Source organism: Geotrypetes seraphini, chromosome 6 (genome assembly GCF_902459505.1).
Source record: "Geotrypetes seraphini chromosome 6, aGeoSer1.1, whole genome shotgun sequence".
In the NCBI taxonomy this organism is placed as follows: domain Eukaryota; kingdom Metazoa; phylum Chordata; class Amphibia; order Gymnophiona; family Dermophiidae; genus Geotrypetes; species Geotrypetes seraphini.
In genome coordinates this window covers 55,660,603-55,673,537 of record NC_047089.1, presented here as the reverse complement: position 1 = coordinate 55,673,537, position 12,935 = coordinate 55,660,603, and the positions used below count along the sequence as shown (strand labels likewise).

At 37.9% G+C, this 12,935-nt stretch overlaps 1 protein-coding gene across 4 annotated transcripts in view; it reads left to right on the top strand.

The window, feature by feature from the left end:
• Positions 1–12,935, top strand: part of SUPT20H (SPT20 homolog, SAGA complex component) — a 121,304-nt gene extending 108,369 nt beyond the window's left edge. For 2 of the 4 annotated variants that reach the window (XM_033947989.1, XM_033947990.1), the window contains 3 exons: positions 5,366–5,421; positions 11,489–11,596; positions 11,916–12,935. In XM_033947989.1, the coding sequence (XP_033803880.1) occupies positions 5,366–5,421; positions 11,489–11,596; positions 11,916–11,936 (185 nt within the window). In that variant the 3' untranslated portion in view covers positions 11,937–12,935. The remainder of the gene's footprint in view (positions 1–5,365; positions 5,422–11,488; positions 11,597–11,915) is intronic. The other 2 variants (XM_033947988.1, XM_033947991.1) reach the window with 2 other exon arrangements.

The following is a 12,935-nucleotide window of genomic DNA, read 5'->3' as shown; positions in this document are numbered from 1 at the left end:
AGCAAGAGCCATGAAAAGAGAAAGTTAATATTTTCAAGACAAGTTTATGATGATACTTTCCTTTGTAAATGATAAGATTCTTTTTTTGGACAACTAAGGCTCACACAGCCCCTTTCATATAAATGCAGTCTGTGGTGGCAGATGAAGACTACATAGGGTCCAGCTACTCAGCTCATTTTCTCTGGCTCCTGCAACGTCATAGACCCTTTTTCAGTGTGGATGTGACGGGCATTAAAATGTATAATTCTTAATGGGTGTGTTTTATAAAAGAAAAATAGGGAAGGGAAACTTTATCTTATGCTTCCTTTGCTTTTGTGCCTTTCAACCTATGAACTTCTTTGAGAAAGATATTCTTGTGCTGTAATGAAGGCATCTGTTATGCCACTTCAACATCACAAGCTGATGACGACTCACATCTTATAGGACTGCCATCATATATATATAGAACAAAAAAACACTGCAGTATAGAGACTTCTACAGATGTTCTAATTTTACTAAATATTTTGCTTTTAGGAAGTAACCAGATCAGAATTCACCTATCATTCTTAGTGTCTGATGGTAACAGACTCCCAGTGGGCGGTATAGCAGATAATTAGTGGAAGAAGTGCTATCTTTGCTTTCCATTATATTTGTGGTCTTTCAGCCACATTCCTGCTGACAGATCCTTGCAGACTTTGCTGGAAATGCCACTTGTATGAGTACACTGCGAGAGGCCTGCTTGCATGTGCTCCTTTTGTATATCAGGCCCTATGCTTCTGATCTCCATAGAACTTTTCCCTTTTCCTTGAGAAGAAAAGGGAGATTCTATTATGTTCTGTGGAAACAGGATTCAATAAAGTGAAAAGGTGAAGACTAGCTCACAAAATTAGGTTAGAAGAAAGTGTGAGGTCATTATTCAACCCCATAAGACTCCGCTCAGGACACTGATGTGCCTGCATCTCATACATAGGAGCTGTATGCATTCTTTGTGCAGGACATATCCATTGATTTGGGCCATTTGAATTGGGCCTTAATATGTAGCCCAATTAGTTTCCATTATTTTAAAGATTGTATGTAGCATATTCTTAAAAAATCATCTTAATTCACTATTATTTTTTTATGTTTCTGTTAGAATTTTGGGTAAAATACTGCTTTGACTTTACACTGTTAATGCTTTGGCACCCAGTAAAAATACTGTTTCATAATAAATGGGTGGGGGAATTTTGGATTAAGCTCACTCCTTTTTTTATATTCAGGTACTGTGGTATTTTTCTTTCTTCAGAGGGCTTACTATCTAAATTTGTACCAGGACAATGGAGAGTTAAGTAATTTGCCACAATGAGATACGACCTAGTTTTCCCTGGTTCTCAGCCCACTGCTCTAACCGTTAGGCTATTCCTCCACTCTGAAATACACAACACATACAAGGTCTGTTCAAAAAGTTCCGAGGCAGTTTGAATTGTGCGCTAATGGTAAATTATTTTGAGACACGCTAGTGGTGTTGAGTAACCTCCTTTTTTCCGTTTGTTGATATCTGTTTTCATCTTGAAGCTACAGGAGATTTTGTGACAGTGTGTTTTCATGAGCAGCTATTTTTCATCATGTGCAACCTCAATGAGCAGCACTACAATGTGAAGTTCTATTTTAAATTGGGGGGTAATACCGCTACAGAAACTTATGAAATGTTGAAAGTGGCTTATGGGGAACATGTCATGAGTTGTGGAAGGTGGTTTTTTTTTTTTCTTCTTTAATTCTGTATTTGATTATTCATTACAATAACAAATATTCAGAAATATCCACTAAATTCTGTATATAAAATACAACTTAACATATAAAGAAAATTAATCAACAATGATATAGTCCACATTATAATGGTCACCGGTATCAATTAGAAACTTAAATCCATCAATCTTTTAACATCGCAGGCAGTAATTGGCCAATCTATATAAATCATACACCCTTCTCCAATATATATAAAGTTATTAATAATAGAAATTAAGCTTTCAGCAAAGGTTTTCCTTTAATAAAGTCTTCTAACTGGACTGGTTCAAAAAAATATACTTAACAACTTCCGTACGAGACTAAGCACTTGCATGGAAATTTCAAAAAGAAGGTAGCTCCAGTTGCCACCACCTTAGGTTTTAACTGGAGGAATTGCTTCCTTTTAAACTGTGTATGCCTAGAGACATTTGGAAAAATTGTGGAAGGTGTTTTGAATGGTATTCACGCTTCAAAAGTGGTTGTGAATCAGTTGAAGACAATTTGTAAACTGGAAGACCATCAACGTCAACTAATGATGATCATATCGATCAAATGAGGGTTCTTGGTCACGCTAATTGGCGATTAACTGTTAGAGAATTGGCAGAGGAGTGCATCATCTCCATTGGTTCATGCCACAACAGTCTTAGCAAAGAAGTTGGGGGTGTCGTGCGTTGTGGCAAAGTTTGTTCAATGGTTGATGATCAATGACCAGAAGAACAACTGCAAATTTTGCACAAAAATCATGATGACAGTTCTTCCCCAGCCACCTTACTCTCCTGACTTGGCCCTTGTTGACTTCTTGTTTCCTAAACTTAAATCCACACTGAAAGGAAAGAGATTGAACACCATTGAAGACATAAAGCAAAATTCAATGCAGCAACATTTGGCAATTCCTGAAGATGTGTTTAAGGACTGTTTCCAGAAGTGGAAGTGATATTGGGAAAAGTGTATACGTAGAGAAGGAGAGTACTTTGAAGGGGACCCAATGGAATAAGTTGTAAGATAGTTTAATAATATTTTATAAAATCAGTCCTGGAACTTTTTGAGCAGACCTCATATCTTAGAATGGTGTTGCTTCATTATTTTCCCTGAGGCACAAGTTTTCATTTGTATCTGCCATGTTGACACATAGCTTCTGCAATTTCAGAGTAACCTTTGTCCTGTGATCTCTTCTAAATTGGTACATCCTTTACATTTCCACAATTTTCTCCTGTTTCCAAAATAGCAAAATTTTCCTCGTTATAAATTTTACATGTATACCATGAGGATGAGGCAAATATGAAATGTAAACAATGTACACATTGATGCTGGATTCATCTTGTAAAACTGACTAACATAGATTACACAAATTGTGTAACTCTGTGGTTTCCAAATCTGTCTATGGTGCTCTAGCCAGTCAGGTTTTTATGATATCTACAATGTACAATGTAATCTACAATGCTCCTGCCTGGCTTTTAAGATCATTCACGGCATCCTTCCTCCCTTAATCCCACTATCATATAACTCCTCGAGTCCTGACTCTACCAGACCCACCCAAAGGTATAAATTATCCTTCCCCTCTCTACACGGTATTCGCTATGCAGGCAAACTGGGAAAATCCCTTCTTTTCAGAATCACAGGTCTTTAGAATGACCTTACTACCCCGCTGCGGAACCTGGGCTCCCTCCAATTATTCCGCAAGCAACTGAAAACCTGGCTTTTCACTAAAATGTAATTCTATCCCCCCTTACTCTTCTCTTCTATATATAAGTTCATGTAAACCTTTTTTTTTTCCTTCTCTTCCTATATTTTAAGTTCTTGTAAATAGTGCTGAGCTCCACAACATCTGTGGAGATGATGCGGTATATAAACTTAAGGTTTAGTTTAGTTTAGTATATTCATGAGAGATTTACATGCTTGAAGTCCTTAATTAATAAATCTTTCAAGTATATAGGCACAAAGCTTTAGAATGATCTTCCAACTGAATTGAGGTAATATGTAGAAATAAAACAAAAACATAAAGGAAAAATTATAATACCTTTTTTATTGGACTAACTTAATGGAGTTTATGATTAACTTTCGAAGGTAACCCCTTCCTCCTCAGATCAGAAACTGAATTGAAGAAAATTCCTTCTTTTTATATCTCACAAAATTTTAAAAACTCATTATTTTTCATGAATATAGCTTTTAATATGTGTTTTGAAAAATATTTAGATGCAGTGTTTTATGTATTCTTATTTACATAGAATCTAATTTGAGATTAGTGTAGGCTATAAATGTAGAATAGAGGAGAATCTCAAGAATATTCCTAGTGGATATTCTGACTGGCTGGGGAGCCCCCAGGACAGATTTTGGAACCACTGATGTAGTTTATCAACTAGTTTCCAAGAAAATGCCAGTGATGATACCAGCAACTCCTTACTCTTCTGGAATTTGTTCTGCTCCCACCTGCAGCCAGCAGGTGTAAACCACTTTGCGGTTTAACGAAGAGCAATATAGCAAGAACGAATATTCAAAAACTGAAATCTAGAATCTACAACCATTCAATGGCCGGGCACCTGAGAAATCCAAACAAAGGAGGAATAGGACTGCAGACAGAAGGCATCATTACTTTTAAGTAGAAAATAGCAGTTCTTCCCGAAATTGAGGAATCTGGAGTGTAAAGATGGGCATTACCAAACTGAGTCAGTCAAAAGGTCCATCAAACATAGTGGCAGACCCTTTATGCTTAGAGTGCATATGCAAAGAATAGAGTATACAGTATGTGTAAAGTCATCTAAATTTTGTCATTACCTACTAGTTCCCAGCAGTCATGGATTAGGATTATACTGATTGTGGGAGGATATCCTTGATTGTTGTGTCAAATAGCCTATGTTTGATCTGTCTTCTATAAATTTGTCCAATTCCTTTGGGCATGGCAGTTTGTTTTTCATATGGTCTTCCAGTTCAGTCAGAACTTGCCTCTTTTGCACTATGATGCTATGGGCTTTCATTTTGCAACTATCCTATTTTATTTTAATTCTCCCCCCCCCCCACCCCCCATCCAACTTTTTGCTGTTTGTATAGAGACCACACCACAGTAGTGGTAGAACTTAGTATTCATGTATCTTGGGTTCAACCAATAGGGTACCAACACTAAAACTCCTGTTCCAAGGACACTGAATCCTTGCTGTATATTGTGGGTGAGAATGAGTTTGAGATTAACTATTCACCATTTGTTCTATATGAGTTTTACAAAACTGCTCCCTGGTGGCTTTATCAGATGCCTTTCCCCCCTCCAACTCTTTTTATGAACTTCTATTCTGTCCACAGCTTTTATGGTTTTTATATGTATGTCGTATCTCCCTTTAGTCACTCTTTTGTCCACACTTTTCATGAGTTCATATGCCTGTTGTTTCTCTTGTTAGTCACTCTTCTGAGTTTTAAGAATCTTGGTTTCTGGAGTATCTCTTCTTAAGGAACTTATTCCATAGTCCTGAGCCTTGTTCTCTTCTGTATCTTTTTTTCTAGTTATAGTACGTTCGTTAGATTTAAAATAAAAATTAATTTATTTGGGGTGAAATTCTAAAAAGCTTCTCAGTCTAATGATTATTTAATATTTGTGTAAAGTATATTGCCTTTTAAATATAAAACTTTTCTTTGACAGGTGGCCCATTTGGTCTAAAAAATACTTCAAGCCTCCTACCCTTAAATCTTCTACAGGTAATTATGGACTAAATTGAATGGATTTTATTGCCCCATATGACCAATCACCTAGTCCTTTTCCCCCCTCACGTTAGTGATAGTCCGTGAGCATATTATGTGGAGAGAAATCACAGCTTTGGGATCAGAGTGACTGAAACAAAGTAATTACATACAGTGGAATACAGATCTCTATAAAAACTTACAAAATGAACTTTTATTTTTTGTGCATTATTTAAACTTTAGCAATGAAGTTAAAACAACAGTTGGTCTTTAAATACTTTTGAAACATAATATTTATATTAGTCCTGCAATTTATTTTGTAAGCTGGGTTATTGTTTATGTAAATATTCTCTATAAGTAAAAGCTTAAATTCAGAGCTGTGTACTTAAACATTGCCTTGTCACAAAATGCATCAGAAGTTGGTGTGAGTGTGAGAGACTAACTATTTATTGCAACTTGATCTCTCTCTTCTTAGTTTTAAAAATCAAAATTTTAAAGTTCCTAGAAAATGAAATTCTCCTCCAAGAACAAATAAGTTGGGTAGTTGTTCATTGACATAGATGCGTAGCATTTCAAAGAATGTTCTGAAAAACCATAAAAGCTTTTCTAAACATTCTTGAAACATCTCCCATGGACATCACTAAGTAGAGTACTCTGTTAATTTTTATCCTAGGCAACATTTATACACATCTCTTGTTTTGTCATTTCTTTACCATCTTTCAGAGACTCGGCTTCCTCAATCATTTGTATCTCCTTGGTTGGTGTTTTGCAGTTTCTTAATAAAACATTTGGAATGTTGGAAACCTTTTTGTTTTCTTGGCATGGCTTCTTGGACCCCTAGATTACCTTCAGTGTAGCCTGCCTCAACAGCCTTAATCAAATAGAAGTTTTTACGTGTGGCTGAAAAGTACAGTAACTTCAAGCATTGCCCCCACTGCAACCACAAAATAGCCATTATGAATTATCATGAAGTAGGTCAAGAATACCATAAAGGATAAAGGGTCGTATATTTGATATATCACCTTTCTGTCGTACAACCAAAACACTTTACCATAAGCCTGGCTCTGGCATGCACTCAAATTTATCACCCAGAGCTATCAAGTTTACAACTGGATTCAGAACTTATAGCTCAAACTGTAGTCTCTGTCAATCTGTCTTTTGAGTGGAAGGGGTAATAAGGTTTAATTTTAACTTTTGGCTCCTTGTATCTTCAGATACTCAGTTCTATAGATTATAAACTAGAACTATAAGTATTGTCTATTAAAAATCTCACCAAATCATCAACCTGAGGTCATTTTATCCTAGTCCTTGTCAGGAACTACTGAAAATGGAGCTCTCCTCCTTTATATAGACAGATCTAGTGAACCTTTTTCCTTCAAAATGCATCTATTCCTTTGGTAGAAATGTGCAAAATATTTCCAAAATAAATATTATTCCTCTTCTAAATAAAGGAGACTCTTTGGATTTCAAGAATTCATATACTTCCTCTGACTGTGATGTATCTGCTCACTAAAAAGAACATTGCTGCCCACCTCAAGCTCATCAGAGAGCCTGTGATGACTCTCAAGACTTCTAGGATAATATTTTATGGACAGATGAGTCAGAAATTGAACATTTTTTTCACAATAAAAAAAATATATAGGGAAAACTGAATGCTGCTTTCCAGAATAAGAACTTCAAACATGGTAATGGAGGTATCATAGTGTGAGTCTGCTTTACTGCATCACAACCTGAATGATATACCATCATTCGTGGAACCATAAATTCTGTTTTTTGTCAATAAACTAGAAGAAAATGTTAACACATCTGTCCATGAACTGAAGCAAAGCCAAAACTGATCATACAACATGACACTGACACTAAAATTTGAAGTAAATCTACTAGAGCAGGGGTATCAAAGTCCCTCCTCGAGGGCCGCAATTTAGTCGTGTTTTCAGGATTTCCCCAATGAATATGCACGAGAATTATTTGCATGCACTGCTTTCATTGTTTGCTAAAAGATCTCATGCATATTCATCGGGGAAATCCTGAAAACCCGACTGGATTGTGGCCCTCAAGGAGGGACTTTGACACCCCTGTACTAGAGGATGGCTGAATTTGAAGACATTTTGGCCCTGATTCTGCAAAATGTGTCTAAAGTTAGGCGCTATTTAGGTGCCTATTAGGCGTCCTTTGTAGAATTGCGCTCAGCAGAGTTCAGCACTATTTAGGTGTCTAACTTTTTAGGCGTCCTTTAGAGAATCAGGTTTTAGGTGAGATTTAGACATCCAAACAATGTCCTTAATGTTATAATATTATTTTATTATTATGTTATTAGAATGGTGATTTTATGCTGTTTTTCATTATAATTGTAATACTAGGAGTTGAATCTCTTTAATGCTTTTATTCATTTCTTTTCTATCAGACAGAGTGATTGGGATTCGAACCAGCAACATTAGGATAGAAGGGTATAGATTTAACCAGTGTGCTACAGAGTGGGCTAGCAAGCTGCATTGCAATTGTAAAACTGGGTCTTATAGGCATTGTAAGGAAGTCTACTTTTGAGCACAGTTTAGCTTCAGATAGACCTGAGTTCTATGGACGGAACTCAGGCACTCTTTGGACGTTCTTCTAGAACTTAGGCACAGTTTGGATGTCCTAAATGCGATCTGCTAAATAGCTCTCTGGGTTTTTATCTTTACTTTATTAAGCTCAAAATACATTTAATAAGACACCACATAAACGGGGCTCATCAAAACAGATATATTGCATGCAAACCTATTGTTGTAGACAAACAGCAATGCTAATTAGAGGAAAAGATCGATTAACTGAAGCACAGCACATGAAAAAAACATAGCTTTAGTTTTCTTGCTAAAAAGCTACCTTTTTTTCTGACTAAACAGTGCTCCAATCAGCTCATTCTTGAAAGCACAAGACAAAAATATATAGATTGCATACATAACTTCATTTGCAAAAGCTTAAAAAAAACAGATACAGACCTTAGCATGGCTTCTACTTCATTGCAAATGGAGGTTTGCAGGTGCACAATGGTGCAGATCTCTAAGCTATCATATCACAGGGCAGTCAGAGACACCTGCCTAGAAGCTGCTATAGCTCAATAATTATAAACCCTGTGCTCTTATTCCAGAGATCTTAAGTTCAAATCCCAACCAGCTCCCCAGTACATATTTTAATTGTGGCATTCTACCTTGTAGGTGCACCTTGATGATCTCACAATGAGGTCACCATTGTACAGCTGCAACCTCCATTTGCAATGAAGTAGAACCCATGCTAAGGTCTAATACTACAAGTTCAATGTCAAGAAACAGCTACATAAATATTCAAGAAAATAGTTTGGTTTCTTAACTATTTCTTGAATATTCCAAAGGGATATTGCACTTGAGTATTCTTGTCATAACAAACCCAATTTAACACTGTTCTGTCAAGCACAGTTGCTTACATATAACGGGGATTCTCTGGTGGTGATGCCTTCAGTCTGAATCAGAGACAGAGTTGCTTTCCAAGGCCTCAAAAAAATCTATCTTAGAAAATCTTGACATATGCAAAATGTGTCAGAGAGAAACCTTCCGGGTCAGCCGCAGTGTGTAGGAAGAACTGCTGTTGGCGGCGTGTTGAAGTGGCGCTGGAGGCAGGCAGGCTGGCCAGGTACACTCCTGTGGGAGCCCCCGAGGACCGTCATCCATCCCTGTGAATCTAGGAGGGATTCCCATGGGATCTCTATGGACCTGAGGGGTGGGGGTGGGGAATCTCCATGGGATTCCCACCAACCCCCATTCCCATGCAGCTCTTTAGTGTAAGCCATACTCCAAGTTGTGTATTATCTGATCAAGAACTTGGTACTGTACTGAGATATTAATATGAGAACAGACAAAGCCTTCAGTATTAGAGTGATGGTAAACCACATAGCTGGTCTGGAGCATAATGTTACCACTTAGAAGACAGTATCAACCATTTTGGGGACTTTAGCTCAGAGAATTATTAATATTTGTAGCCATTTGATTTATATTTTTAGGACAGCTGCCGCAATAATCAGTTGGTGAAGAAGTTGGTTTATTTCTTGGCCAAGGGCAATTTGAACCGTACACTTAAATTTCCAGTTTTCTGAACACCGGGATCAGGGGGATAGGGTTCAGCCAGATTTTGGACTCCATCTTGCAGGATCTTATGAACTGGCAAGGCTACCATTTCCCTCGTAACTTTGATTCTATGCCATTCAATTGATTTGATGTAACGCCCTTGCAATATACATTAGGTAGTTTACAGTTATAATGTGTCAACAAATTAATGTCAAATATAATTAAAATACACAGATTTACATCAGTTCATAAATTTTTGAATGCCTGTAAAATACAGTTTCTGTTCAAGGATCTAGATACGTTTTAAAGGACTTAGGATAATAGAAGTCCTTTGGAATAGGTTTCTGCTGTGCCGTCGTGGACATGGGTTGGAGAAGAATAGGAGGAACGTATGTATGTTTTCTTCAATTCCCTTATTGCCATGACAGCCTGGGTTTCATTTGTGCCTCTGGCTCGACCCACTTCTTTTGGAGTCAGAGAAGTTTTGGGAGAATCCCAGCATTCCCTGGAAAAAGAAGATCTCACCAGGAGATAAAACTAATAGAGAATAGAGTATGAGTGACAATAGCACCATGCTACCTTTCTGAGGATTTGGGGACACCGAGTACTTCAGGAGTCTTTGAAGCATTTGATTCATTGGCGCTGTGGTTTCCTGAATCTAGGAAGTGCTCCTGGGAAACTTGTAAGGTGAGTGTTTTTAGCAGAGATAGTCTGATCATTTTGGGGGGCTGTGTCCCTGGCCTAGTCTCCAACAAAGCCCAGATGGGTCTATTCTTCTTTGGAAGTTCTTGATCAGACATAGTAGTATAGATTATTTTTGGGAGAACAGGTTGAGCAACACCAGGTCCTCCAGTAGGTGAAAAAGGCAGGTGCTTGGGGAATTCTTCCAACATGGAAACTCGGGGTATAAGAATTAATTTGTGAAATTCAAGCTTGTCTGATATTTTATTCAGCTTGGTCTCTAATATACATTAAAAAGTCCCACTTCTGCACCACAATTGAGATGTCTGCATATATGGTATGTGTACACTAAGCCCTAGATTTTGGATCATTGTGGTTAGAGGAGAGAGTTGACAGGAAGAGGAGGGGAAAACTGCTGATCCACTTAACTCAGGTGTTTGTGTAATTTTAGCACTTTTTCCATCAAATGTGCAAATTGATCTGGTGTTTTGGATAAGCTGATAGTGTTCAACCAGAGAAAGCTCTCATAAAATACCAAAACTAAACTAAAACTTAGCTTTATATACCGGGTCTTCAACCAGGGGAAGCTCAACACTGTTAACAATAAATTAATAAAAATGCTAAAATACTTGGAGATTAATTTTCAAAGTGTTTAGCAAATAGAAAAGTTTTCAAAGATTTACGGAAAGATTGGAAGGAAATGGGACACCTCAAAATTAAAGGAAGTTCATTCCATAATTGGGAAAATTTAAAAGCTAAGGAAAGACTGAAATTCTTGACTCTATTCATTTGCTATACACCTGAGACTGGGGAGAAGATTCACCTTTCAGCAAGACAATGATTCTAAGCACAAAGCAACGATGGGGTTGCTCAGGAAGAAAGTCAAGGTCTTGGAGTAGGCCAGACCTGAATCCAGTAGGAAATGTGTGAATAAGTCCTGAAGACTGCAGTCCACAGACAATCTCCAGCTAATCTGCTAAAAAAGGGCAAAAACTGCATCGTCCTGTCCTGCAAACTTGGTAAATGCTCAAGCTAAACAACACCTGAATGTTATCTAAAAGGAGCTTCCACTAAGTATTGTATCAGGGGGTTTGAAGACTGTTGCGAGACCCTTTTGATGTCTTATTTACTTTTTGAATACTGTTGTAATTGTTCTTTCACATTGAAAGTGTAGTGTAGAATGTATAGATTAGTGAAACTCCTACTTGAATTGTGTATTTTAGAAAGCAGAATGTGAAAAATATACAAAGTTGTATATTACTATGACTGAATTTTGTGCATTATAAGCTTAAGGTTTTATTTTGCTTTGTTTTTAAATCTTTTAACAGCTTCCAGGTGCTTCGCTTATTTTCAACCCCCAGCAGCAACAGCTCTCCCAGTTTTCGCCACAGCAATCCCAGCTGCCTCAAACCTCTAGTCCTCAACAGGGAGAACAGGTGGGCCATATACCTTGACTTGGGGCACACAACAAAAATGGACAGGTGCTAAACTGCCTCAATTTAAAACTAGTTTCGTAAAGATATAATGACCAACCTGAAGCTCAAAATGCAATGAATAAAATGAGGGGGTTTCCTGGTTACACAAGCTGGAGTTATTCATGCATACCAGTTCCCTTTGAATGAACTTAAGAAGCTATAAAAATAGTGAACCTAGCCCTCCTCTCTTAAGCTACAATACTTTAACTGTATCTTTACACTCTATGGTTTTGATTGGGAAGTATCACCAGTTTACATTTATTTGTATACATATACTTAGGTGGGTAATCCTGGAAGCTAGAGCCCTGTTTAGCCCCCTCGAGCTGAAGTCATGGAGGCCTGGTCTAGATCTTCTAATAATGGGGCTCCACCTTGTGGGAGAATTGTGAAGAGGAAAGATTTGGATTACAGCACATAACCAGTGAATGGGTGACCCTGAAGCATGACTCGCTTCTTGACCTGGCACTGCATGACCTTGCTCAAATTGGTGGCAGATTACAAAGAAAACTTTTCTTAAAGACTTAATTTTTATTAAACCTATTTTTTTTTTCTTTTGCATTTGAATTTATCCTCATGTTGGACTTATCAAAAACCCATTCTGCTTTATCTTCTATATTTTACCTGGGTTTTTATATATATGCAAATGTATTACAATGAGGTCATTAATATTTAAATGAGCACTCCGGGCAATTCTCTATTATACATACATGAAGCCTGGGAATAGATTCCACTTGCTAAACCGGTTCCAGCTGGTTTAGCATTCATGTATTTTAATGGCAGATTATCAGACGGCTTACTGTGGTCTTTTCCGAGCTTCCTAGCAGTCTCTGACTCTGCCATGCAAATGTATTACAACGAGGTCATTAATATTTAAATGAGCACTCCGGGTAATTCTCTATTATCACCAGGTGATTCCCTAACCTCACTAACCTACATTTGCGAGCAAACATTTCTGGCAGATCTAAGCTGTCCTAGCCTTACTTTCTGGTCAGTGCCTGAGCACTGATTAGCTCAGGCAGTGACAGGAAAGTAGTGCTTGACAGGTCAGGTCAAACCTGCCAGAAAATTTTGCTGCTGTCAAGCAACACCCTCTTTCCTACCTCCCCTCCCCCCGGGAGGGATACCTACTCATGCTGCTGCCGGTAAGCAACCCCTCCCCCCCGACAATCCCAGCAGCGGGATGCCCTCCTGCAAGAGGAGTCTTAACCTGGGCCAATCAGATCCTTAGGCCCATCCACGACGCATCCCTGGATGCACCGGGGAAGGGAAGGCTTACTGGCCAGAGGGAGTAGGAATCCCT